This window comes from Ovis aries, chromosome 7 (genome assembly GCF_016772045.2).
Source record: "Ovis aries strain OAR_USU_Benz2616 breed Rambouillet chromosome 7, ARS-UI_Ramb_v3.0, whole genome shotgun sequence".
In the NCBI taxonomy this organism is placed as follows: Eukaryota; Metazoa; Chordata; class Mammalia; order Artiodactyla; family Bovidae; genus Ovis; species Ovis aries.
The window spans coordinates 98,277,980-98,302,429 of NC_056060.1; the positions used below are offsets into that span (position 1 = coordinate 98,277,980).

Genomic DNA, 24,450 nt, shown 5'->3' on the forward strand with positions numbered 1-24,450 from the left:
TAAACCCAGAGGCCTGGGCATTCTTTAGGATCTAAAACTGTTTTGGTCATAAAAATTAAAAGGTCTTTAAAATACTCTGTAAACATTACTTTTCCCTTTAAATCTAGTTGGACTTGAATCCTCTGAACACAAAAATTTACACAGAAGTATAAAACTATACATCTATTATATAATTTATGAACAGACATTATTATATAAAAATATATGAATAATCTGTTAGCATTCTTAAAAAGCACACTGTAGAAGAAATACACTTTTAATACGTGCTAAGCTTATCTACTTTAGCAATGCATTTATGACTTACGTCACATACATGGATAGAAAACTGAAAAGAAATGCATTTGTGAAACTGCATCATTAGTTTTTTTTACAAATGATATACCTTATAAAGAGGTAGTAAGAACCTTGTGCAAACAGCTGGATATAGACTTAGTAAATTATTAGTTGATTAGCTATTTTAGACACAGGAGAGTCCAAGATATTGGAACATTAACTCCTTTTATAGTGTAGTAAAGTACTTGCCTTGGTACTTATCCCTGTTTTCAAGTGCTATCTTAAGTAGCAGTCAAGGCTAGCCAAAATAAAATTTGCATCATGTAAAATATTTCCAAGGCAGTATTATATTTCTAAAGTTGCTACTAGAAATGTTCATATACATACGGGTAACTAAAACCCCGTAACATTATAATCCTTATATTCAATGCTTTCTTAGAATTTCTACACATAAAGAATGAAATAACAACATGTGATTCCAGAGATTTTACAGTATACTTTGCTTCTAAGATGAGTAGGTAGAATTTGAGCAATAAAATGCTGTGATTAAATCTTCATCAGGCATAGAATTTTCTGTATAAGTCCATTTGGGAGGATTCAGAGACAAGTACAGAATATTTCCTTCCTTACTCTACAGGCCAGCATTATCCTGATACCAAAGTCAGACAATAGTCACCACCTGAAAAGAAAACTATGGACCAATATCCCATATAATTATAGATGCAAAAATCCTCAACAAAATACTAGAAAACTGAACCCAAAAGCATACTATAAAGATTATACACCATGACCAAGCAGGACTCAACCCAGGAGGGCAAGAGTGGTTCAACATACAGAAAACAACCCACGTGATATATCAATATTACGTATGTGAGGGGAGAAAAAAAACAACAGTCCTCTCAATTGACATAGAAAAAGCAACTGGCATAGAAAAAGCAATTGGCAAAACCCAACACCTCATTATAAAAAATAAAAAAAAAAAAAACTAGAAAAGCAAGAGAACTCTCCAAAAGCATTTATGAAAAACCCACAGTTACCATCACATTGAATGGTAAAAAACTGAAAATTTTTTGATCAGAAGAAACAAGACCAGTTATGCCCATGTTCACCACTGCTAGTCAACACTGTAATTGGACCTCCTAGCCAAAGCAGTTAAGTAAGAAAATGAAAGGCATCCAAACTGGAAAGGAGGAAGTCAAAGTATGTCCATCCACAGATGACATGATCTTATGTATTTTTAAAAAATCTCCAAGATGTCTCTACCAAAAAAATCAAACAGAAAATAAGCGAACAAACAAAAATACCAGAGTCAATAAAGTCAGCAAAGTTGCAGGGTTCAAGATCAACATGCAAAAACCAGTATGGATTCCATGTACCCACAAAGGAAAATTCAAAAAGGAACTTAAGAAAACAGTTCCATTTATAATAGCATGCAAACAAATGAAATACTAAGAAATAAGTTTAAACAAGGAAGTGAGAAGATGTGCGTACTGAACAATACAAAACATTGCTGAAAGAAATTAAATGGAAATACATCGTGTGTTCACTGACTGGAACACTTAATATCATTAAGACAGTAAGACTACCCAAAGTGATTCAAATGCAACCCCTATCAAACTTTCAAGAGCCTTTTTCACAGCGATGGAAAAGCCAATCCTCAAATTCATGTGAATTTTAAGTGGCCCTGAACAGGCAAAACAATATCAAAAAAGAACAAAGTTGGGAGACTCACATTTTATCATTTTAAAACTTACTACTAAAGCTACCATAATCAACACAGCGAGCTACCAGTATAAGGAGAGACGTTTAGACCAACGGTGTAGAATTAAGTCCAGAGATAAACTCGTGCATTTATGGTAAACTGATTCTCAGTAACAGTGCCAAGACTATTTAGAGGAGAAAACCAGTCTCTCCAACAAATGGTCCTGGGAGAACTGAAGATCCTTAAGAATGAGGTTAGAACCTGACCTCACACAAAATACAAAAACTAACTCAAACTTCGTCAGTGACCTGAATGTTAAGAGCTAAACCACAGAGGTTCCCTGGTGGTCCAGCGGTTAAGACTCTACACTTTCAACGCAGGGGGCACTGGTTCAATCCCTGGTCAGGGAACTAAGGTCCCACATACCTCATGGCACAGCCAAAAAATAAAACATAAAAAAAAAAACACTAAACCATAAAACTCCCTAGAAGAAAACATAGGAGTAAATCTTCATGACCATGAATTTGGAAATAAGATTCTTAGACATGATACCAAAAGTATGAGTAACAAAGCAAAAAAAGGATGCATTTGACTTCATCAAAATTTAAAACTACATGCATCAAAGAACCAAAATCAAGAAAGCAAACAAGACAACCTATAGAATGGGAGAGAATATCGGCAAATCTTGTATTTTCTAAGGGTCTAGAATCTAGAATACATAAAGAATTCACACAACAGTGAAAAGACAAACAATCCAATTTTTTAAAAAGGCAAAGGACTTGAATAAATATTTCTCCAAAGAACATATACAAACGGCCAAGAAACACATGAAAAAAAAAGCTCAATCCCCATTAGTTAAATCCAACTCAGAACCACAATGAGATACCACTCCACACCCATTAGGATGGCTATAACTTAAAACAGAAAATAAGTGATGGTGAGGAAGTGGAGAAATGAAAACCCTTGCACACTGCCGGTGAGAATGTAAGATGCTTCAGCTGCCGCAGAAAACAGTTTGGCAGTTCCTCAAAAAGTTAAACATATAATTACCATGTGACACGGCAGCTCCACTCCTATTTATTTTCCTGCAAGAACTAAAAATAGGTACTCAAACAAGTATTTAATACACGTATACACACGTCTATAGCAGAAGCATTGGCAATAGCCGAAAAGGTGGAAACAACTCAAATGTCTATTGGCAGAGGAAAAGAAAAATTATGGAATTATACATATAATGGAAGATTATTCAGTCATTTTTATAAAAGACAGATACATGCCACAACATGGATAGGCCTCAAAAACATTACAGTAAGTGAGAGGAGGAGAAGGGGACGACAGAGGATGAGATGGTTGCATGGCAGCACCAACTCGATGGACATGAGTTTGAGTAAACTCCAGGAGCAGGTGATAGACAGGGAGCATGGCGTGCTGCGGTCCACGGGGTCAAAAAGAGTCGGACACGACTGAGCGATAGAAATGAAAGAAGACAGACACGAAAGGCCACATATTGTGTGATTCCATTTAAAGGAGATATCCATAAAGACAGAAAGTAGAGGCGGAAGTAGGGAGGAACGGGGAGAAACTGCTTACTAGGGAGGCGATGCCCATTTCAGGTAATAAAAGTGTGCTGGAACTAGACAGAGGTAAGACTGTGAATGGAATAAACGCCATCGAACCGTTCACTTTGAAATGGTTAGCTTTCCGTTGTGTTAAGTTTCATCTCAAAAAGTTATTTTTGAAGAATCAGAACCACTCATACTTAAAATCAAAATACAGAATTTTTAAACTTTATTTTCAGGGGAGTTCCCTGGCTGTCCAGTGGTTAAGACATCACACTTCCATTGCAATGTGTCCAGGTTCAATCCCTGGTCAGGGAACTAAATTTCACAAGCTGTGTGGTGCAACCAAAGGTGGGGGGGGAAATGATTTTTAAATGTTTATATACATCAAATTCAGTTTATCTGACAAAGTCTAGGGGGAAAAAATGAACCAGAAATAGATGAACCTAGCTATGAGTTAATTGTATTTCTATTTTCTAACATCTGTACTTAGGTAAAGATTTTGGTACAGTTTGACAAGTTCCTGACAAATGCAATTATCTGAACAGAAACGAAAAACACTGAATAGGCAAAAATGTGACTGAATAATGAAAGACTTGTCAAAACGGAAGTAATACAGTATATACCCTTGACAAAGAAGAAAAATATCTCCTTTCTCTTTTATGGAATTTTTTGAAACTTTATTTTACACATACTTGTAATGAGTTTAGTAACTTGGTTACCCAATTAAAAGCAGATTAAAAGCGGACAAATGAAAGGGAAAAGACTTAAACAGCATGTTGGCAGGAGCAGGAGGTGATAGGTAACACTCTTTTACCAACAGAGAACACATACAAACAAGTCCTTTCGAAGTACATTATAAAGAACTACAAAGAAAGTAGTCTGGAGTTATTTCTCAAAGGAACAAATTCACTCTAAACATTAATTAGTCTTGTATTTAATAACAACCACTGTTGATAATAATTAGTCAGTGTCCTTTTGTTTAAGATGGGTAGGGAAGTTCATAAACCTTTCTAAAGACTGGCACTGGTCTTTGGACCAAAGAGTTCTCCTTGATTATAGGCAAAGTTAGTTATTTCATTTCCCAAATATAGATAGAAAATTAATACATTTTATTACAGCTTTCAGTACTTAAGCCACCTGTGGCTTCACTTCTTCACTTGAAAGTTCAGCCGTATTTTCCAAAGCCAATTTTGCTGTTTGAGGGAACTGCTGGTATGTCCACTTCTTCCAGGGGCCACGCTTGTGACTCCCACAGCTGCCACTAGCAGGGGCAGTGCCAAGAGCACAGACCCACAGTCCAAAGGCTTGGTTCTGAATCCTGGCTCCCCCACTCATCCGCTCCTGAGCAAGTCACTTCCTCACTGAGTCTCAGCTTAACCTCAGGGAAAATAACACAACATACCCTGCCTTTCTCAGGAAGCTGTACAGAAGTATTTTCTAAGTCATAACTGGGCTGAAAAAACTTGGGTGTTGTTTTGTTGTTGAGTAGCTAAGTTGTGTCTGATTCTTTCGAGATCCCATGAACTGTAGCCCACCAGGCCCCTGTGTCCATGGGATTTCCCAGGCAAGAATACTGGAGTGAGTTGCCATCTCCTTCTCCAGAGTATCTTCCTGAATCGCAATCTCCTCTAGGGATCAAACCCATGTCTCCTGCATTGCAAGCGGATTCTTCACCACTGAGCCACCAGGAAAAGGCCAAACGTAAACTTAGCAGGTAGGATCTCTTTAGGTGTGTCTGAGAGCAAAACACAAAACCTGAGTCAAGAATGCTTCTTCCCTGAAAACAAAACTGCTCAAATAATATTCAAACTAATGCATTCCATTATAATGTTACCAGGACTTTTTTTTTTTTTTTAAGTTCAAAACTTTGCTTACGGCAAGCTCCCTGTAGGCCTTAAATTTCAACCAATCATTACTTGGTCTAGGTATTTCTTAGAATCATATGTCTTCTCTTTCTTGAGTCCAAATGTTTGGGTTATGCATGTCCTGTATTGTTTATGGGCTTAGTCTAATTGTACTAATTTCCCTATAAACCAGCCTTTACTAATTGGCTTTTGGTTCACACCTCCCACCACTCCTTACCTAATTAACCACCCAATACCTTTCCCAATAAGAAACTGTACCTCCACTTGGCTGCTTTTTCTCCACAGCTCTGTCTCTCCCACTGTGACCAAAGCAAGCTGACCTGACCTGTGGGAAACTGATTCCAATAGAAACATCTGAACTTCCAGGATCCTCTGGATCAGCTCTCAATTATTGGGACTTCCTTGGTAGTCCAGTGGCTCAGACTCCACAGTCCAATTCACAGGGCCCGGGTTCAGCGATGCTCAGGGAACTAGATCCCACATGCCACAACCAAGAGTTTGAACGTCGCCACTAAAAAAGATTTCGCGTGAAGCGACAAAGATGGAAGACCCAGTGCAGTCAAGTCACCTTTTTTGAAATTCTCAATTATCTGAACAACTTTTGTGAACCTTCTTCATTGCCTATGCATATATGCACCCTTTCCTACTTTGTTCCGAACAAACGTTATCAGTAGTTTTCATAAAGTTATTCAATGATTTCTTCAGGGCTATCTAAATGTTTCATAGCAATTCCCTAAAAGTGTACAGATAACTGTGCCTGTTATGTGAGCTACAGTAAAAACAAGCTACACAGTTACAAAACCTGGCTTCTTTCCAGACATGACGTGGTTGACTTACTTTCAACGAACTCACATTTACTCTGAGAACAAGGTGATTTTGATAACCCAGCTTTCTGCTACCAGATGAAAAGGTAGTTTACAAACCTTAGAGCTTCCATAAAAGGTGCAGGGCCCCCAAATCGCAGTCGTTTAAAGAGATACCAGCTATTATAAGCAGGTCCAAATCCTGTCAGAATGTAAACCCCTTCCAAATCCAAGTCACTTCTTGTCTAATTATTTTAAGAGTCTCTTAGTTGTACTATTTTTAAAGCAGAGGGACATACAAATTAGCCAGAGGGTTTTTTAAGCCACTGATGCACTGTTTGATAAAAGTTAATCCCATATAAAATTGCAACTATAATTTTATCCTGATGCTTTTCTTAGACTAGGCAGGAGTCAGAAGGCTTTTCATCAGGAGAAAGATGAGAAGAGATAGCACTAGATAAAGCCTGTCCCTAGCAGAGATCATGTAACCAGGGTAGTTAACGAGTATTAACCTAATTCAAGGCTAGAGACTTAGCTCTACACCACGTGTGCCACAGGTAATGAAGCACAGCACGTCTTCCTTTCGACACACAGTGTGGTGGTCACAGCGCCTCAAAGCAGACAGCACTCTTTTCTTTTCTGTTTAATTTCAATCCGGTTTCTCCTGTCATTGGTCAGGTACTATATTATCCATTTCACAGCCAAGGTTATAATATATGACATCACTGTACTCTACACATGTGAGGACTCAAGAAGGTAACAATCCAAAGTACACCTTAATCCTGAAATAATACTGAAACGTACTCAACCGACGCCCAAGTGACTGAAGTTCTCAAATGATCAGTGCTGGAGCATTTAATTTCCAGGAAAAGAAGAAAATGGTAAACCACTTTCTTGAAAGAAAGTCCAGGGCATGAACTGTCTACATACTATCTATATAGAGGACGGCTCGTATCTTTTCCGTTTACCATCCTGGATAAAAAGATGCTATGAAGGAATAATGATCCTGAAACGCAGTAAGATCACTCTTCAAAAAATATACTGTACTTTCTAAGAGAAATGGACCAATGTCTTAGGAAGATTCACCTACTCCTTCAGTGAAGACTGACTATCTCCTGTGTGTCAGACACTGTCCCGAGTGGAAGGCAGGTACAGCAGTGGACAGAGCAACACAATTTCTACCCTCTCATAACTTGCACGATAGCAGGAGGAGAAAGACAAGCAAGACTACCTGAAAAGTTAGATGGTGACGAGTGCAGCAAAGAAAGATATCCAATTATAAGACTAAAATGTCAAACATTTTTAAAGAGTAAGCTCGAATTAAATGGGAAATTTCGGTTCATATAACAATTCACCATGCAAAAGTGAGAGAAATAACTGAGATGTTACTGCGCACACTTTCAACATCCAAGGCTGAGGTTCTCTATGTGTACTACCACATACAAGGGCACTTTGTTTCAGGCCCACGCAACTGAGGGTAAGACAGACTCTGCCATTCTTCAATCACTTTAGTTAACTAGTTTGTTCTATTGCGGAATCCTTACTTATATCCCATTCTAAGAAATGAATTCACTTTAGTTCAGTCCTTCAGTTGTGTCTGACTCTTTGCGACCCTGTGGACTGCAGCATGCCAGGCCTGCCTGTCCATCACCAATTCCCGGAGTTTACTCAAACTCATGTCCATTGAGTCACTGATGCCATCCAACCATCTCATCCTCTGTCGTCCCCTTCTCCTCCTGCCTTCAATCTTTCCCAGCATCAGGGTCTTTGCAAATGAATTAGCTCTTCGCATCAGGTGGCCAAAGTACTGGAGTTTCAGCTTCAACATCAGTCCTTCCAATAAACATTCAGGACCGATCTCCCTTAGGATGGACTGGCTGGATCTCCCTGCAGTCCAAGGGACTCTCAAGAGTCTTCTCCAACACCACAGTTCAAAAGCACCCATTCTTCGGAGCTCGGCTTTCTTTATAGTCCAACTCTCACATCCATAATGACCACTGGAAAAACCATAGCCTTGACTAGACGGACCTTAGTTGGCAAAGTAATGTCTCTGCTTTTGAATATGCTGTCTAGGTTGGTCATAGTTTTTCTTCCAAGGAGTAAGCATCTTTTAATTTCATGAGTGCAATCACCATCTGCAGTGATTTTGGAGCCCCCAAAAATAAAGCCTATCACTGTTTCCATTTTTTCTCCATCTATTTGCCATGAAGTGATTGGACAAGATGCCATGATCTTAGTTTTTTGAATGCTGAGTTTTAAGCCAGCTTTTTCACTCTCCTCTTTCACTTTCATCAAGAGGCTCTTCAGTTCCTCTTCGCTTTCTGCCATAAGGGTGGTGTCATCTGCATATCTGGGGTTATTGGTATTTCTCCCGGCAATCTTGATTCCAGCTTGCACTTCATCCAGCCCAGCATTTCACATGATGTACTCTGCATAGAAGTTTAATAAGCAGGGTGACAATATACAGCCTTGACATACTCCTTTCCCGATTTGGAACCAGTCCATTATTCCATGTCCAGTTCTAACTGTTGCTTCTTGACCAGCACACAGATTTCTCAGGAGGCAGGTAAGGTGGTCTAGTATTCCCATCTCTTTCAGAATTTCCCAGTTTGTTGCGATTCACACAAAGGCTTTGGCATACTCAATAAAGCAGATGTTCTTCTGGAACTCTCTTGCTTTTTCTATGATCCAGTGGATGTTGGTAATTTGATCTCTGGTTCCTCTGCCTTTCTAAACCGAGCCTGAACATCTGGGAGTTCTCGGTTCACATGCTGTTGAAGCCTCGCTTAGAGAATTTTCAGCATTACTTTGCTTCCGTGTGAGATGAGTGCAACTGTGCAGCAGTTTGAACATTCTCTTTGTTCAAATCTCCGAAATTTGGGCCTTTTGGGGCTTGCTTATTAGCTTAATTCACAAATGCCTGTGTTTTAGGGCAACGGATAAATGGTAACTGTTCTCTTCTTATTGACAGTGAAAAAGATAACCTCAGTCTAATTTGGCCATATTACAGTCTTTATATTTCAATTAAGTCACAGGAAAAGTTTTTTTCACATTTTCTTGAAGTATTAGTTACTCCTTCTCTCTTATCTCACCATGAGCAATACTTTTAGTTGTAACCACGTAACGTAAACAAGAAAAGAAGGGCTGAAATGGGCTTATTTAGGAACAGCTGCTTATTTTCCTGACATTCACTCCTGTCAGGCTATATCATAGCTGTTTCACTTAGAGAACAAACGTATGGTTACTGGAGCGAGGGCAAAAGCAGGGGGTGGGGACAGTTAGGGAGTTTGGGATGGTCACGGACACACTACTTTAAATATAGCAGTGAGTACAGGCTGTATTTACAGGACCTACTGTGTGGCACAGGGAACTCTGCTCAAGGTCATGTAGGAGGCGGGACGGGAGGGAGTTTGTGGGAGAATGGATACAAGTATACGTGTGGCTGAATCCCTTCGCTACTCACCTGAAACTATCACAAGCTGCTCGTTAACTGGCTATACCCTAATACAAAACAAAAAGCTTCTTTAAAAGTTACAGCTGCTCCATGTTATACTGAAAGGGTTATGGGGACTTCCCTGGTAGTCGAGTGGTTAGAACTCGGGGCTCCCACTGCAGGCGGCACGCATTCAGTCTCTGATCAGGGAACTAAGATCCCACATCCCAGGCGATCATGGCCAAAAGACAAAGAAATGCTGATGATGCGGGGGAAGGCCACAGAGAGAGAAAGGGAATGAGAATGGGGAGTTTAAAACTATCCATGAATACGGTCACGGTTAACATCTATTGTCTAAAAGAACGTTACCCCACGTATTTTCCACTGCCTTAAAAAAAAAAATACAACCGCTCCACTGCCATTAAACTATTACCACGAAAGAGCTGAAGATTTTTAAAAAATCAGGGAAATTACTTTCCTGGTTAAAATCCTAATTATGCATGTGAAGAATATCAGACTTCTGTTACAACAAGCTATGTTTGCTTCTTCATTAATCGAGGGAGTTTGAAAACCATGGTTTCATCATACAAGAACTAATCTTTTCCCTTGCATATTTATTAGGTGTTTTTCTACTTTTAACAAATACTTCTTCCATATACACAAATACTCCAAGAAAAGAATAAAAGTGTGTCCCTTTCTTATGTAAAAAAGCTACTTCCCCTTTTTTATCAATAATATGAAGTTCCATGTAATAAAGGCCACACTCAAGGGTCTAATGGATTTCCTTTTAATCGAAGCTGTTCATTGAGGATCAAGGAATGGGGTAGGGGATGGGGAGTACTTAACTCAGAAACACACACTCAATATTTTTTAATTGTTTAAGTACCATAATGCCAGTTATATTTTATTCCAAGAAGTGCTACTTAAAAATATATACAAGGGATTTCCCTGGTGGTCCAGTGGCTAAGAATCAGAGCTCCTAATGCAGGGGGCCCAGGTTCAACCCCTGATCAAGGATCACAGCATGCCACAACTAAGACCTGGTATAGTCAAATAGATAAATATAAATACATAGATTTCTTTTTAATATATACAATATTTTCATTTCACTCAGAAGCAGAAGAGAATGAACAAGCCACTAGTATGTATGTGCTACTAAGGATAACAGGAACTGTTCTCTATTCCTATATCCAACTACCGTATATTCAGGGAATATAATGGCTAAAATAAGGAATATAATGATAAAAGTCTCAATTAACAACAACAAAAAAAAACAAACAGGGACTTCCCTGGCAGTCCAGTGGTTAGGATTCTGCTCTTCCAGTGCAGGGGACTCAGGTTTGATCCCAGATCAGGGGACTAAGGCCCCACACGCCGCATGATGTGGCTAAAAACCAAAGTTTAAACGATAGAAACATGACTTGCAGAAGAATTAAAGATGGAATAACAACGTGCGTGGCACTGTCCCCACGCCCGTAATTCACAGATGGTAGAATGGTTACACTTGGCTGGTGGGAGGAACCGCTGTAGCAGACTGAAAGACACCTGTGCACAGAGCAGCTGAATCTCAGTGACCCGGCTTCAACAATAAAGGCAGCAAGAGCTTCAGCAGGCTCCCCGGCTCCACCACTGTTTCTTGCCTGGAGGCAGACTCTGACTCTAGAAGCCCCCAAGTCCGGCCAACAGCACTGCGGCCAGATCTTGCTTTGGAAAACCTCTCAGCGGCAGCTCTCCTGGGCTGTATTTCAGCAGACTGCAGCTTCCAACTCTGCCAGAGAACAAGCTCGCAAGAGGCTTCCTATCAAGCGGCTCTGCGCTCAGCATTTTAGATGTTCCGAACCACGCCTCGAGGCCTGATCGTGATTCACGCTCCTTCTCAGGCTTTATCTTTCCTTGCCTGATGCAACTTCAACATCATATTTTAAGCAAAATAGACTGTAGTAATTAAAATAAAAGATAACACATTTCAAAAGTACTTAAAACAATCTCCATCAGATTTGGGAGGCTGCAACTCTTACAAACGGCCCTTAAGGGCATGAGCTCGGTGCAGGCCACCTGTCACTGGCCCCAGGTTAACTACAGAGGGGAAAGGTGCTGATCAGGGAGCCGGAAGCACTATTAACCGTGAGCAAGTTTACTCGACACCTTTTGGCCTCAGTTCACCCCACCTACAAAATGGGCATGAGACTGCCTCCTTCATAGGGCTGGTAGGGATCGAAATAAACAGAAACATTTAAAGGGCTGAGAACACGCAAGAGTAAGTCCTCAAGTAACATTAGCTCTGGTTATCAGAGTTTAAGTCCCCTGAAATAGTATAAAATTTCTCATTACGTCTTCTGTAGCATAGAAAATTCTATACTTAAGTGCTAGCCCTTCAGTAACAGGGCTTTCTCTCTGGCAACTTTTCCTTGTCTTTCCCTTTCTTTCCTTTTAAAATAAATTATTTAAAAATATATAATGACTGGATTGTTTTTCTTTACGAGAATGGCAATGGCTCAAAGAAAAAGCAGTGTGCTGCTGAGGGAAAAGCGCTAAGCCTGCAGCGGGAAGACCTCGGCTCTAGCCGGGGGCGCTGCTCGCTGGCTGCCCTAAGCAGGCCAGGCAGCACTGTGATGGACAGTGAAGTCTGCACTCCAGCAACGGGGGACAGATACTGTACAAACACTGATTCGTCGTCTTAGACGTATGTTTCATTATCAAACATGCTTCTTTTCCTTAGGTCACCATTCAGATGTAAATCTGACTTCAAAACGCATGCCAGTTAACAAAAATACAAACAAATAAGCATTTGCAAAATATGGGTGAGAATTAAGGTTATTTTCTAGATAATCCACTCCAAACTCTGGAAGGAAGAGAAAGGACATCATTTGGAATATTTTTCATTCTCAGTGGCATGGTTCTTGAGCTTCATTGGCTGACTTAAGAACAACATCTTGAGTCATTTTTCTCTGTTAATTATTCTAACCAATGAACAAATTTACATGATGAAAAAAGAAAACAGAAATGGCTAAAGAAAAATAACTCTACACTAAACAAGTAATGGCTTCCCAGGTGGTTCAGTGGTAAAGAGTCCGCCTGCTAAGGCCGGAGTCGCAGGTTAGAGCTCAGGTTTGACCCCTAGGTTGGGAAGATCCCCTACAACCCATTTCAGTATTTTTGCATGGAAAAATCCCATGGACAGAGGAACCTGGGGGACTACAGTCCACAGGGTCTCAAAGAGTCAGGCACAACTGAGCAACTGCACACACACACAACACACGTGTCCTGCGTCAGGACCCCCCCGTGGTCTGGAGGCTGCGGTCTCTGGTCCACTCCATTTCTGAGACGGCGGGAGGAGGAAGGAACTCAGTTGCACGCAGGATGAGACTGAGAATGCCTGCACCGACGCGTCTAGTGCAGCGGCGAGGCGCACGGTCAGCATCCAGCAGAAAGCTACTGCTGCTGCCACAGGCAACAGTCACGCACGAAACACACAGGGGCCACAGGAGCTGCTCTCCTTCGGCCACACAGGGAGTGCGCACGGTCACCTAGCCCTGGATCCCCACCTGGTCGCCCGTAACGCTGGAATCTGACGTCTGCTGAAAAGTCATTTGACATGGAAACGAATTTCTCAAGTCAAAGACTGAGCCGTCTAAATAACTATAACGTGACTGAGCACAGACAAGCTGTTTTTCGATTCACAGAGAAATGAGCTGCCACCACCCAGCACGGAATTACTTGTATATTTTCTTAGCCTGCTCAGTTAAAACTTGTTCAAAATAACACAATTACAGTGTCCTAGTCATAAATAAAAGCCCTGCACACCTTTTAGTGATTTCATTTGGGTAGTCTAGATGAAGTGACACAAACCCTTGACAAGAGTTATTTCTACAACAAGCCGCTCCTTCTCATATAGGATCTGGGTCATGCATGTTCATTCTAGTGAAATTAACATCTTAAGATGATTCTGAGGAATTTAAGTTGCCTTTGGATATCCTGTCAGTTCACTGAAAGATAAACCTAAGTGACATTTATGTATGAACAAACTGCTTAGAGAACCAAACAGAAAAATATTTGCTAAAGCAACATATTGTTTACAACAGTGATATGAGCAAAAGCTTTGTTAACAGAAAAGAAAAAGCCAAGTTCAGACAGGGTGTGTATTCTGACAAGAGTAAAGTAGACTGCTCAACAACTAGCTGCGGGGGTTGGTTAATGCCTGAAGGAAATATGAGTAACCCTTCCCGCCAGGGGAGAACGGCCACACACCTACTGCCTGGGTGGGCACAAAGGCGCTGCCTGGTGGGAGAAAGATGAGGATCCACTGCCGGAGACGCGATGAAGGAGCTACCGTTCACAATCTGCTCCCTTTCCTCCTTGAAAGGAGATTTTCTTTTTTTCTGTAACAGTAAGTTATCCAAGAGAGGAAATGAACACCCCAAATGTCCTTTCCTAAAATCTAAAGGCCATTCAAAAGAGGCATTGGCTGGGGAAGGGGGTAAGGAGTGATACTTCAGAGGCAAATTGTTTTCTTAAAAATATGAAGGTCTTGAATTTTTCACAAATGTTCACTACCACCACCTTCCCTCTGGAAAAACAAAGAGCAGGGAAGAAAGAGACCCTGTTTAGCCGAGAGAAGGGGAAAGACTGCCTCATCCAAGAGGCCTTGAGGCCCACCACCTGAGCTCATCGATGAATGGAAAGAGGGGTGGATCCTAGACTCACCTGAAATTGTGTGCAAGATTCTGCATTTTGATCAGATTCTACAAAGGGTCCATGACACTTAAGATTTTAAAACTCATTAAAAAAAAAACAACTTTACAGGTCAAAGTTCAAGCAGAAGCCTGACGCATACAAACTCAAATTCCGGCTCCTCTGCGTATTAGCTGTACGATTGCCCAGGTGAGCACTGCAAAGCACCCTATTTTTCAGAACTTCAGTTTCCTCCTTTTAAAATGGAAGAGAGAATGGCCAACTCACTGTGAGGATTAAATAAGAGATGCTAAACTTCCAGCAACAACATGCATCCACCCACAAGGAGGACGGCAGAAAGCTGCTAACAGCATCTAGTATCAAAGGAATGCGATCTGAAGCCATATGCACCAAGGATAATGAAGAACGTAGAGGGCTCCCCTGGAACGCCATCAGTTCCCCTCCTTGCCATCTTGTTACCGACTCACAAACCTCTGTAAATCCACTCTCGATTCCACATGGTCACGAGACCACACTGCGGGGACATACCGCTGGCGAGAGACGTTCAAGGACATCGCCAGTGTCTCTCAGGTGAAAAATCCAGCACTGGCGGAAGAACGGCTCAGGCCGTGAGCCCTGAAATTTACTAGAAATTCAGTAAAGGTTGAACACTCCGTTTCTTTGCGTAAACAGGTGTCCAAAACCTGTAATAACTTGTGTGATACATTATTGCAAAGTGCATAGTATCTCCATGTTTGTATATAAAATCCCTCTAGTTACTTATATGACTAGTTTTAATTATTTAGACCAAGTAGGAGAAGTAACAGAAAAATCTAAGAGTCAAGAAAAATCCTTGCTCATTTATAATCAAGTTTGGACTTTGGAAAGCTTTATTTAGATAGAGAGGCCAATCTAAGATTTAAATTTGCTGCAGACGGTCCAAAAGATCAAACTAAAATATTTACTGATCCTTGTCTATAAGTCAACCTTTCCTGTTTTATAACATACACACCTGAATGAGTAAAAGCTCAGCCCAAAGGCTAAAAAGTTTGCAGGTACTATACTCTTACCGTACACATATTTCAGCTATTTTTAGAGCCCAAATGAAAATAGCTAGTACAGGCGGAAATGCGCATGAAATTCTTGAGGCCTACTCAGATAACAGTCAAGATAAGGTCAGTGGATATTTGGAATACCTAAGACGCTAATTTAAAATAAAACACTGATGGCCAAGAACACTTTCTAAAGTAGTGCTTGAGAGCAATGGTTTGTATTAAATGCTTGATTCCTCTTTGATTCCAACAAATCCCACAGACAAAAAATGTCCCCATTTGCCAGAAAACAGTGTGAGAAGAATCGGTTTAACATTCAGCAAAGAAGCTGCCATTCCCCTGACATAGCAATCTCACCCCAGACAGCCTCTGAAACACACGCTCTAAGTATTTCAGAAGAATCCCAAAATGAAAAAGAAAAAAGTCTAAAGAAAAGAGGTTCTCTGCTACCTCTGCTCAAAGTCTGTAAATGTTCAACTCTCTCCAGGAAGTAAAACCATACAGCAAATAAAGGCTGACTTGACTGAACTGTGGTCTTTGCTTATCAGTCTAAATTCAAAGCAAGAACCTTAACTTTTAAACTCAGGGGACACTGATTCTGCAACCATGCCCTGTAAGGTGGTGATGGTCCCGTCTGACTCTCTGTGACCTCACTGACTGCAGCCCGCCAAGCTCTTCTGTCCATGGGATTTCCCAGGCAACAATTCTAGAATGGGCTGCCGTCCCTTCTCCAGGGGATGTTTCCAACCCAGGGATCGAACCTGCCGCCTCCTGCACTGCAGGTGGGTCCTCCACCGCTGAGCCACTGCAGAAGCCCACCCTAGGAGGGACAAGCACCACTTCAGACACCGGTGAAGAAACAGTCCTACTAAGACGGAGGCTACACACCAAGGAGTCAAAACTTAGCATGTGCGGGGTGCATTTCAAATACAAGTTTCTGAATATCTGTGATGAATCAGAACAAAGTGACCAAATAGCAAATAATAATTTTAAAATGAGAGGCCACAGTGAGAACTTCTAAGTTTTGCTAGACTTTTCAACTTTTTCAATAAAATGCTTCAGAGGTAACCTTAGGGGTGCTTAGCAGCCATTTGAAAGCTGTTTATTTGGAAAAGTTACGTATGTATGCTATACATGCAGAAAACAATGGGATCCTTGTTCCCTCTACACAAAGCATTCACGAACAGCTGAAAGAAAACTGCCCTCTAAAACTTAAGTTATAAAACTAACACATAATGTATCACAGCAGAAGCATGAAAACCTTATCTTCAAAAGCTTTCCAGGTTTGTTTTTTTTTTTTTCTTTTTTGGCTGTGCCACGGGGCTTGTGGGATCCTAGCTCCCTGACCAGGATCCAACCCAGACCTGGCAGTGAGAGTCTTAACCACTGGACCACCGGGGAAGTCCCCAGAAGGCTTCCAGGATTTTTAAAATGTCCTGTTTTTCTAACTGGAGATCTAAAAACTTAAAAACTCCAACCAAATGCAAATTTAAGCTGAATAAGAACATTAAGATAAAGACAGACATGCTATAAAAGAAATCACATTTCCCCTGCTCTCTGCCGGGTGAGGACACAGTGAGATACCGGCAAGCCGCCAGCCAGAGGAGAGGAGGGCCCTCAGCAGAGCCTGACCACGGGGACAACCTGACCTTTGACCCCCAGCCTCCAGAAGGGTGAGAGATCAGTCTCTGTGGTTTATGGGCCACGCCATCTGTGACACTTCGTTAGGGCAGCCTGAGTGGACTAAGACATACGCCAAGGAGAATAGCTGGATCACATGATGTGAGGTACCGCTGGGGGGGCGGGGGGTGGGGGGTGGGGGGTGGGAGGTAGAAACCAGTTCTGCTGGGTCCTCCGAAGCTCCATAACCTGCACACCGGGCACAGGCCCCCGGCACAGGGTGCCTAGTAAGTTTCGATGAATGTGTATCAATGAATGAAAACACGCACAAAAAAACGATTAAAAGCCTATGGGGCAAGGGTAGTCTACTGAGCAAGAAGCTGCAGAAAGGGCGCTTCCCTGGTGGCTCGGCGATCGAGAATCCGCCTGCCGGTGCAGCAGAGACGGGAAGACACCTGATCCGGGAAGACTCCACACACCGCAGAGCAGCTGAGCCGCGCGCCACAGCCCTCGGGCCTGAGCTCCCGATCCCGCCGGCCCGGAGCGCGGCTCCGCAGCAGGAGAAGCCACCGCAAGGGGCGGGGAGCCTGGACCAGCTGGAGGGGAGGCCCTACTCGCCGCAACTAGAGAGAAAAACAAACCCACACGCAGGAACGAAGACCTAGCACAGCCGAGATAATAAACGAATTAAAATTTTTAAGAAAATAAATTATATTTTACAATGAATCTAATTAAAACCCAGGAGAGCACAATTAAAATGTGATTATCAAACATAATATAAGATTTAAAAGAATTCCTGAGAAAGACATGCCTTAGAGAAAAAATATAAACCTTAAGTAAAAGCTTCCTTTATTTTTGTTTGTTTAAATCCTAGAGGTTAGTTTGAGAGCAAGAGGGAAGAAAGAGAAGTAAAGACCTACTTAAGCTCTGTTTGTGGGCAGTGACGCTGTACAAATTACCCCTGGCATGAAGACAGAGGTTCCAACAGAACTGCTACATTACAGTGGTGTACTAAAATTCTGTTTAGTGAGGTAAGAAGTGCCATTACTAGTGGCCACTCTATTTGTACTATCGATATAAGAACATTTTATAAAAAAACATGTATTCTCTTAGTAAACGGAAGAAGCAAAGATACTTATAAAAGAAAGAAAGGAGTTCATTTGAAGAGGTCAATGAGCATAGCGTGGAAATGGGAGTCAAACACCAAGGACGGTGCTGAAGAGGAGTTTCCCAAATGCCAGGTGCTCTGCTGAGTTTTCTCGCTAAGATTGTACCCTCACAACCCCTGTCAAAGAGGCAACAGTATCATTCCCAGCTCACAGATGCAAAGCCACTGGGCTTGGGAATTAAGTAACTGGCCCAAGAGCACACAACTGGTAGGTGGCAACACTGGGACCCAAACCCAGGTGTTTCCAACCCAGCTGGCAACATGTCTCAACTAGTCGCTGAGCAGGCTGGCCTATTCAAGAAGCCCACAGAGGCAGTGCCGGCCCGGGCGGCCCAGACAGGACGCCTCGACTGTCCTGGAGGCACGGCCACTCCCCGTGGAAGATACACGTAAGGCTTTCCGGGCAACTTCCCTTCTCTGACCCCACGCTCACCAAGCAATGTCCGGTTTGCTCTGATTCCCAAACAGCCTGTCTACGGGGAGATCCTGGCCTAGCCAGAGGGCAAACACACTCAGAGCCCTCATCATAATTTACGATGAGATACCGGAATTCTGTGTCTCATCATACATGACTACACTTGCATCCTGGTTTTACAAATTTCCAATGAGCTGGGGTAACACAGGGCTTCCTCTCCAAAACAGGTCTTTAGGTCTGACCATCTCACTCTAGACTTTAACATTCTTTCAGACACACTGCCTCGTGGGTGACACACTCTTGTCTCACCACCCCCATCAAACCTTGGTAACACACACTTTCACAATTAGAAAGTTTTTCTAATTCCCGTTAAATTCTGTAAAGACTTTGACAGCCTATCTTGAAACAGTTATGAAACTCAACGACATGCAAGGAGTTTCAGCAGCTCTGAGAGGCTGTTGCTACCACGAACAGCAATGTTTTCCTGCAGCAACCCCCCCGCACCCCCATTTTAAAAAGCCACTTTTCACAGCTCAAATACGGTGGGTTCAGAAGAAAGTTGACAATGCAGGTTAACTACATTGGATATAAATATACTAACCTTTCAGTTTTTAGTTCCTTAATGTACTATCAAATATCTCACTTGGTCAAAAAGAACTATAAAGACTGACAAGTCACGTCCAGCTCTTTGCGACCCCATGGAATAGTCCATGGAATTCTCCAGGCCAGAATACTGGAGTGGGTAGCCATTCCCTTCTCTCAGGGATGTTCTCAACCCAAGGAACAAACTCAGGTCTCCCACACTGCAGGTGGATTCTTTACCAGCTGAGCCACCAGGGAAGCCCAAGGATACTGGGGTGGGTAGCCTATCCCTTCTCCAGCGGATATTCCTGACCCAGGAATCGAACCGGGTCTCCTACATTGCAGGCAGATTCACAATAGAAGTGAACTGATATTCACCCTTCAAAGAAAGTAAAGGTTTATGCTATCAGCTTAAATTCGGGCAGTAGCAAAATCTTATCAGCCAAATCTACATGCTATGATTCTGAGCTTTCTTGACAGGAGACTAATGCAAGATAACAAACCACTATCTCTTGACTGAATCTCATGAGTGATGTATGGACACAAAGTAAGAACAGCCGCTGCCCTGACTCAGATGATTTCTAAACAGTCATTGGGTAGGGCCTGGGCCTAAGCCACCTGTTTATATCCTATAGAGCAGAGCTCCTGAAGCTTTGAAAAGTTTGCTATACAAACTAACTTTCTGACCATGACTGTACTAAAATGTTGGAAATGGTGGGACAGCCTGTCCGGGGGCAAGACATTTTCTAGGGGTCACACCTGTTCCCACCTAGAGCACTCTTCCTTTCTGTTAAAAAATCACTCTCGTCATATACCCACAGCTGGATGAAGCTGCTCGTTTCTGAGTCTGATCATCGCACACAAGGGATGGCAACTTCTCTGGGCTTCTTGACTAACAAAGAAGCAAAACAATGCCTGTGGGTTCAGCTCAACCTGTGCTTATGAAGGACTTTTCACATCTTAACATACTAACCATCGTTAATTTACTGTAACTAATAAATGAACCACAGTTCTTCAACAAATTGACTCTAGTGGTTATAGGCAGACCAGGTGCATGAGGAAGAAATCACAGGAAAAAAAAATAGGGAAAAAGGAAAAATGGGTGAAGGGAACTAAAGAGAGGGGACTAAATAAACGCAGGCAGGCAGGACCAGTCACTGAGGCGGGCTCTTCTGGCTCACTTCCCCCGTCTTGGGCCGCTGCACCTCCTTTCCTTCTAACGTTCCTCCCACCCGGACTCCGGACCCGGCATGCTCTGCCTGCTCGGCATCTCCAACTGGCACCTGAAGCTCAGCACGTCGGAGGTGAGCGGCCCACACACCTCCGCCAACTCCCCTCCAGCCTGCTCTTCCTTCTGTTTCTTCCCCCGGGGGCAGTCCCCACCATTTACCAGAAACCTTAGGATCCACCTGGACCCTGGCCAGTCCCTCCGAATCACCTGACAGGTAGATCCCCAAGATCTCCAGGCTCAGCTCACTCCTCCTCAGCCCCATCCAGATCCGAGTGACTGCTGTCTGCACCACAACCACTCTTTTCTAATCATTTTCTCCAGAGGCGGCATGGCTTCGTTTAAAAAACTCTTCAAAAACTCTTCATTGGGACTTCCCTAGCAGTCCAGGGGTGAAGACTCTATGCTTCTACTGCAGGGGGGCACGAGTTTGACTCCTGGTCTGGGAACTAAGATCCTGCATGCCTCGCAGCATGGCCAAAAAAGAAAAAACAATTTTTTAAAATAAAGTGAAAAAATAAAACCTCTTCACTAACTTCCTAATCTGCAGGACAAGCCCCAAACCAGAAGAACCCCGCACTGGGTGGGCCCTGGCCTGCAGCCCTGCCTCTCCCTCCCCAGGTACCAGGGAGATTACCTGCCTTGTCTCTCTGGCCATGTGGGGCCAGTCTTTTCCAGCCCCTGACCACCCCGCCCCATCCTTCCGGTCCGAGCTCAGACATCACTCGCCCCAGGAAGCCTTCCCTCCGCTGCCTCTCCCTAATGTCGACAGCGCCTCCTGCTTCTCTCATCATCCGTGCCTCGTGTCTATTTCTTATCGGTATCAACGCCAGGCTGAGCTCCCGGTACCTATACGTGCCGCTCAGTCGCTCAGTCGTGTCCGACTCTTTGTGACCCCATGGACTGCAGCAGGGCAGGCTTCTCTGTCCTTCAACACCTCCCAGAGTTTGCTCAAACTCATGTCCATTGGGCTTCCCTAGTGGTTCAGCTGGTAAAGAATCGGCCTGCAATGCAGGAGACCTGGGTTCGATCCCTGGATTGGGAAGATCCCCTGGAGAAGGGAACGCTACCCACTCTGGCATTTTGGCTTGGAGAATTCCATGGACAGAGGAGCCTGGAGGGCTACAGTCCATGGGGTCACAAAGAGTTAGACATGACTGAGCGACTTTCCCCTCCCTTTCGTGTCCATCGAGTCAGTGATGCCATCCAACCGCCTCATCCTCTGTTGTCCCCTTCTTCTGCCCTCCATCTTTCCCAGCATCAGGGTCTTTTTCAATGTGCTTGGCCCTTAATATGTCTTTAATACTGACTGATGCGATGATGGGATGCTCACCAGGGACACAGTTTATCTTTTCTTGACTTTTCATAAACTATAAATCAGCAGGATTTCCCAGTCAAGACTATAACATAGGCATTTAAGTGAAATAACTAGCTTTTCCATCTCTCTCTTACCCCAGAAGCAGGCAGCCAAAGACCAAAGAGGCCTGGGTTTAATTAGAGCCCTTTTCTTCACAGGCCTTACACAGCATTTTAAATGCAGGACATTATGCGGGTCCTTGAGGACACCACAACTTCCTTCAGACTGGGTTAGGGCTTTTCCAGGAAAATCCTATGATTACTGTAACAGACTATAGTTATCGGAGCTATGGCTTTACGTGCACATTAAATCACACAGTCATTCCGAGCGTTAGGCCTCACTGTCACCCTGTGGTTCAGATGAGGGAACCAGAGCTCAGACAGGTCACATTCCTCACCTAAGGTTAAACAACTAAATTGATGCAGAAACCAGAATTCAAACCGAAACATGTCTCTCAAAATTTGGCTTGACCTGTGGAAAACAAAGGGCTTCCCTTGGTGGCTCAGATGGTAAAGAACCTGTCTGCCAACGCAGGAGACATAAGAGACTCGGGCTCGACCCTAGGGTTGGGAAGATCCCCTAGAGGAGGGCATGGCAACCCACTCCAGTCTTCTTGCCTGGAGAATCTCATGGACAGAGGAACCTAGCTGGCTACAGTCCAAAAGGTCACGGTCACAAAGAGTTGGACACCACTGAAGTGACTAAGCACGCAGGCACGCACGAGCAAGAGAGCCACTGAATGCTGAACAAAGGAATAAAGTCAGTAAACTCTACCAAATCAGGATGACCCATGTGGGATCAATACTAGAAGGTCAAAAAAAAAACAAACAAAAAACTAGAAGGTCAGAACTACTTGGACACTCCAAAATGCATTCCTTTTTTCTTTTCTTTTCTTTTTTTTTTTTTAAGTGGCTTAAAACAACTATTTTATCTTGCTCACAGTTTTGTGGGTCAAGAATTTGGGCAGGACTTGCCTAGGTGTCTGCCGGATACCTGGAGGCTGAAAGGACCCATTTCGAAGATAGCTTCTTCACGCACATGCCAACATGCATTGCTGTTTCATTTTGGTTTACATTTTGGGAGAACATATAAACATTTTCAAAACTCAGGCATTGTGGGGATATCCCTGGTGGTCCAGTGGCTAAGACTCCATGCTCACAACCCAGGGGTCTGGAGTTCCATCCCTAGTCAGGGAACTAGATCCCACACATGGCAGGTAAAAGATTGTGCATGCCGCAACCAGGACCTGCTGCTGCTGCTGCTAAGTCACCTCAGTCGTGTCCGACTCTGTGCGACCCCATAGACGGCAGCCCACCAGGCTCCCCCGTCCCTGGGATTCTCCAGGCAGCAACACTGGAGTGGTTTGCCACTTCCCTCTCCAATGCATGAAAGTGAAAGTGAAGTCGCTCAGTCATGTCGACTCTTAGGGACCCCATGGACTGCAGCCCACCAGGCTCCTCGGCCCATGGGATTTTCCAGGCAAGAGTACTGGAGTGGGCTGCCATTGCCTTCTCCGCAACTAGGACCTGGCACAGCCAAATACATAAATAAATGTGTAAGGAAAAAAAAACAAACCTAATCTCAGTTCAGTTCAGTCGCTCAGTCGTGTCCGACCCTTTGCGACCCCATGAACCGCAGCACTCCAGGCCTCCCTGTCCATCACCAATTCCCGGAGCTACTCAAACTCACGTCCATTGAGTTGGTGATGCCATCCATTCTTTCCAGTTCTCTTAAGGGGCATCCCCAAGAAAAGTCCTCTTTGCTCTGTTTCATTCCTTCCTCGCAAGAAGAGGGGCTCACAGGCTCAACTCAGGTTATCCTAGCGCCTGTGTGGCCAACCACTTCAGTGGTGTCTGACTCTTTCCGACCCATGGACTGTAGCCCTCCAGCCTCCTCTCTCCATGAGATTCTTCAGGCAAGAACACTGGAGTGGGTTGCCATGCCCTCCTCCAGGGGATCTTTCCCACACAAGGCTGGAACCTGGGTCTCCTGCATTGCAGGCAGATTCTTTACCAACTGAGCCAGCAGGGAAGCCCCAGATTATCCTGGCCAGGGAGGTACTTCGAGAAGACACAGCCAGCGTGCATTTATAGTAGCTTGGAAGGATGGAGCAAAATTCGGCCAAAGAAGCCTGCAGTTTTATTTTTCTTTAGGGGGGTGGGGGGTGGCTTACCTCCCGCAGCTCCAGTCTTTGGGCCACAGCCTCCAGGCTCTCCTGGCCAGTGCTCTCCACGGACAGCGTGAACTCGACAAACTCATTGTTGAGCAGCTGGATCCGGGCAACCAGGCAGCTCTTGCTGGAAACGGTGTAGCGCCGCGTGCGTTTCAGTTTCAATCCAAATGGCAGTGGCATCTTCCTCTCCCTTCAAGAGCTGGAGGGGTAAAAAGCGAACAGCACCGCCAGCAGTCCAGGGGTGGTGATGGCCAGAGAAAGCGATCCCGTCCCGACACGAGGAGCACCGCGGAGTCTGCGACTGCTCACCCGGCAGCTGCTGCCATCAAAAAGCAACCGAGTCTCCAAAGACCAGGTGATGGGAGCTCCCACGCCAGTGCTGGGGAGAGAGGGACGCTGGTTACAGGGGCGGCAGCAACTCCGGCTTTGTTTTTAAAAATAAAAATCAATAAAAGCTGTATCTAAGGAATAAGCTTTATCTTCCCTCTGGAAAAAAAGAAGGCCTTAGCAGGATCTGGGAGGGGCTAGAGAAGTTTCACAGCAGAG

The 24,450-nt window shown here is 43.6% G+C and overlaps 1 protein-coding gene across 3 annotated transcripts in view; it reads right to left on the reverse strand.

Moving 5' to 3' along the window:
- Positions 1 to 24,450, reverse strand: part of PTPN21 (protein tyrosine phosphatase non-receptor type 21) — a 74,415-nt gene that overhangs the window by 45,689 nt on the left and 4,276 nt on the right. For all 3 annotated transcript variants that reach the window (XM_027972100.3, XM_027972101.3, XM_042252832.2), the window contains exon 2: positions 23,905 to 24,283. In XM_027972100.3, the coding sequence (XP_027827901.1) occupies positions 23,905 to 24,084 (180 nt within the window). In that variant the 5' untranslated portion in view covers positions 24,085 to 24,283. The remainder of the gene's footprint in view (positions 1 to 23,904; positions 24,284 to 24,450) is intronic.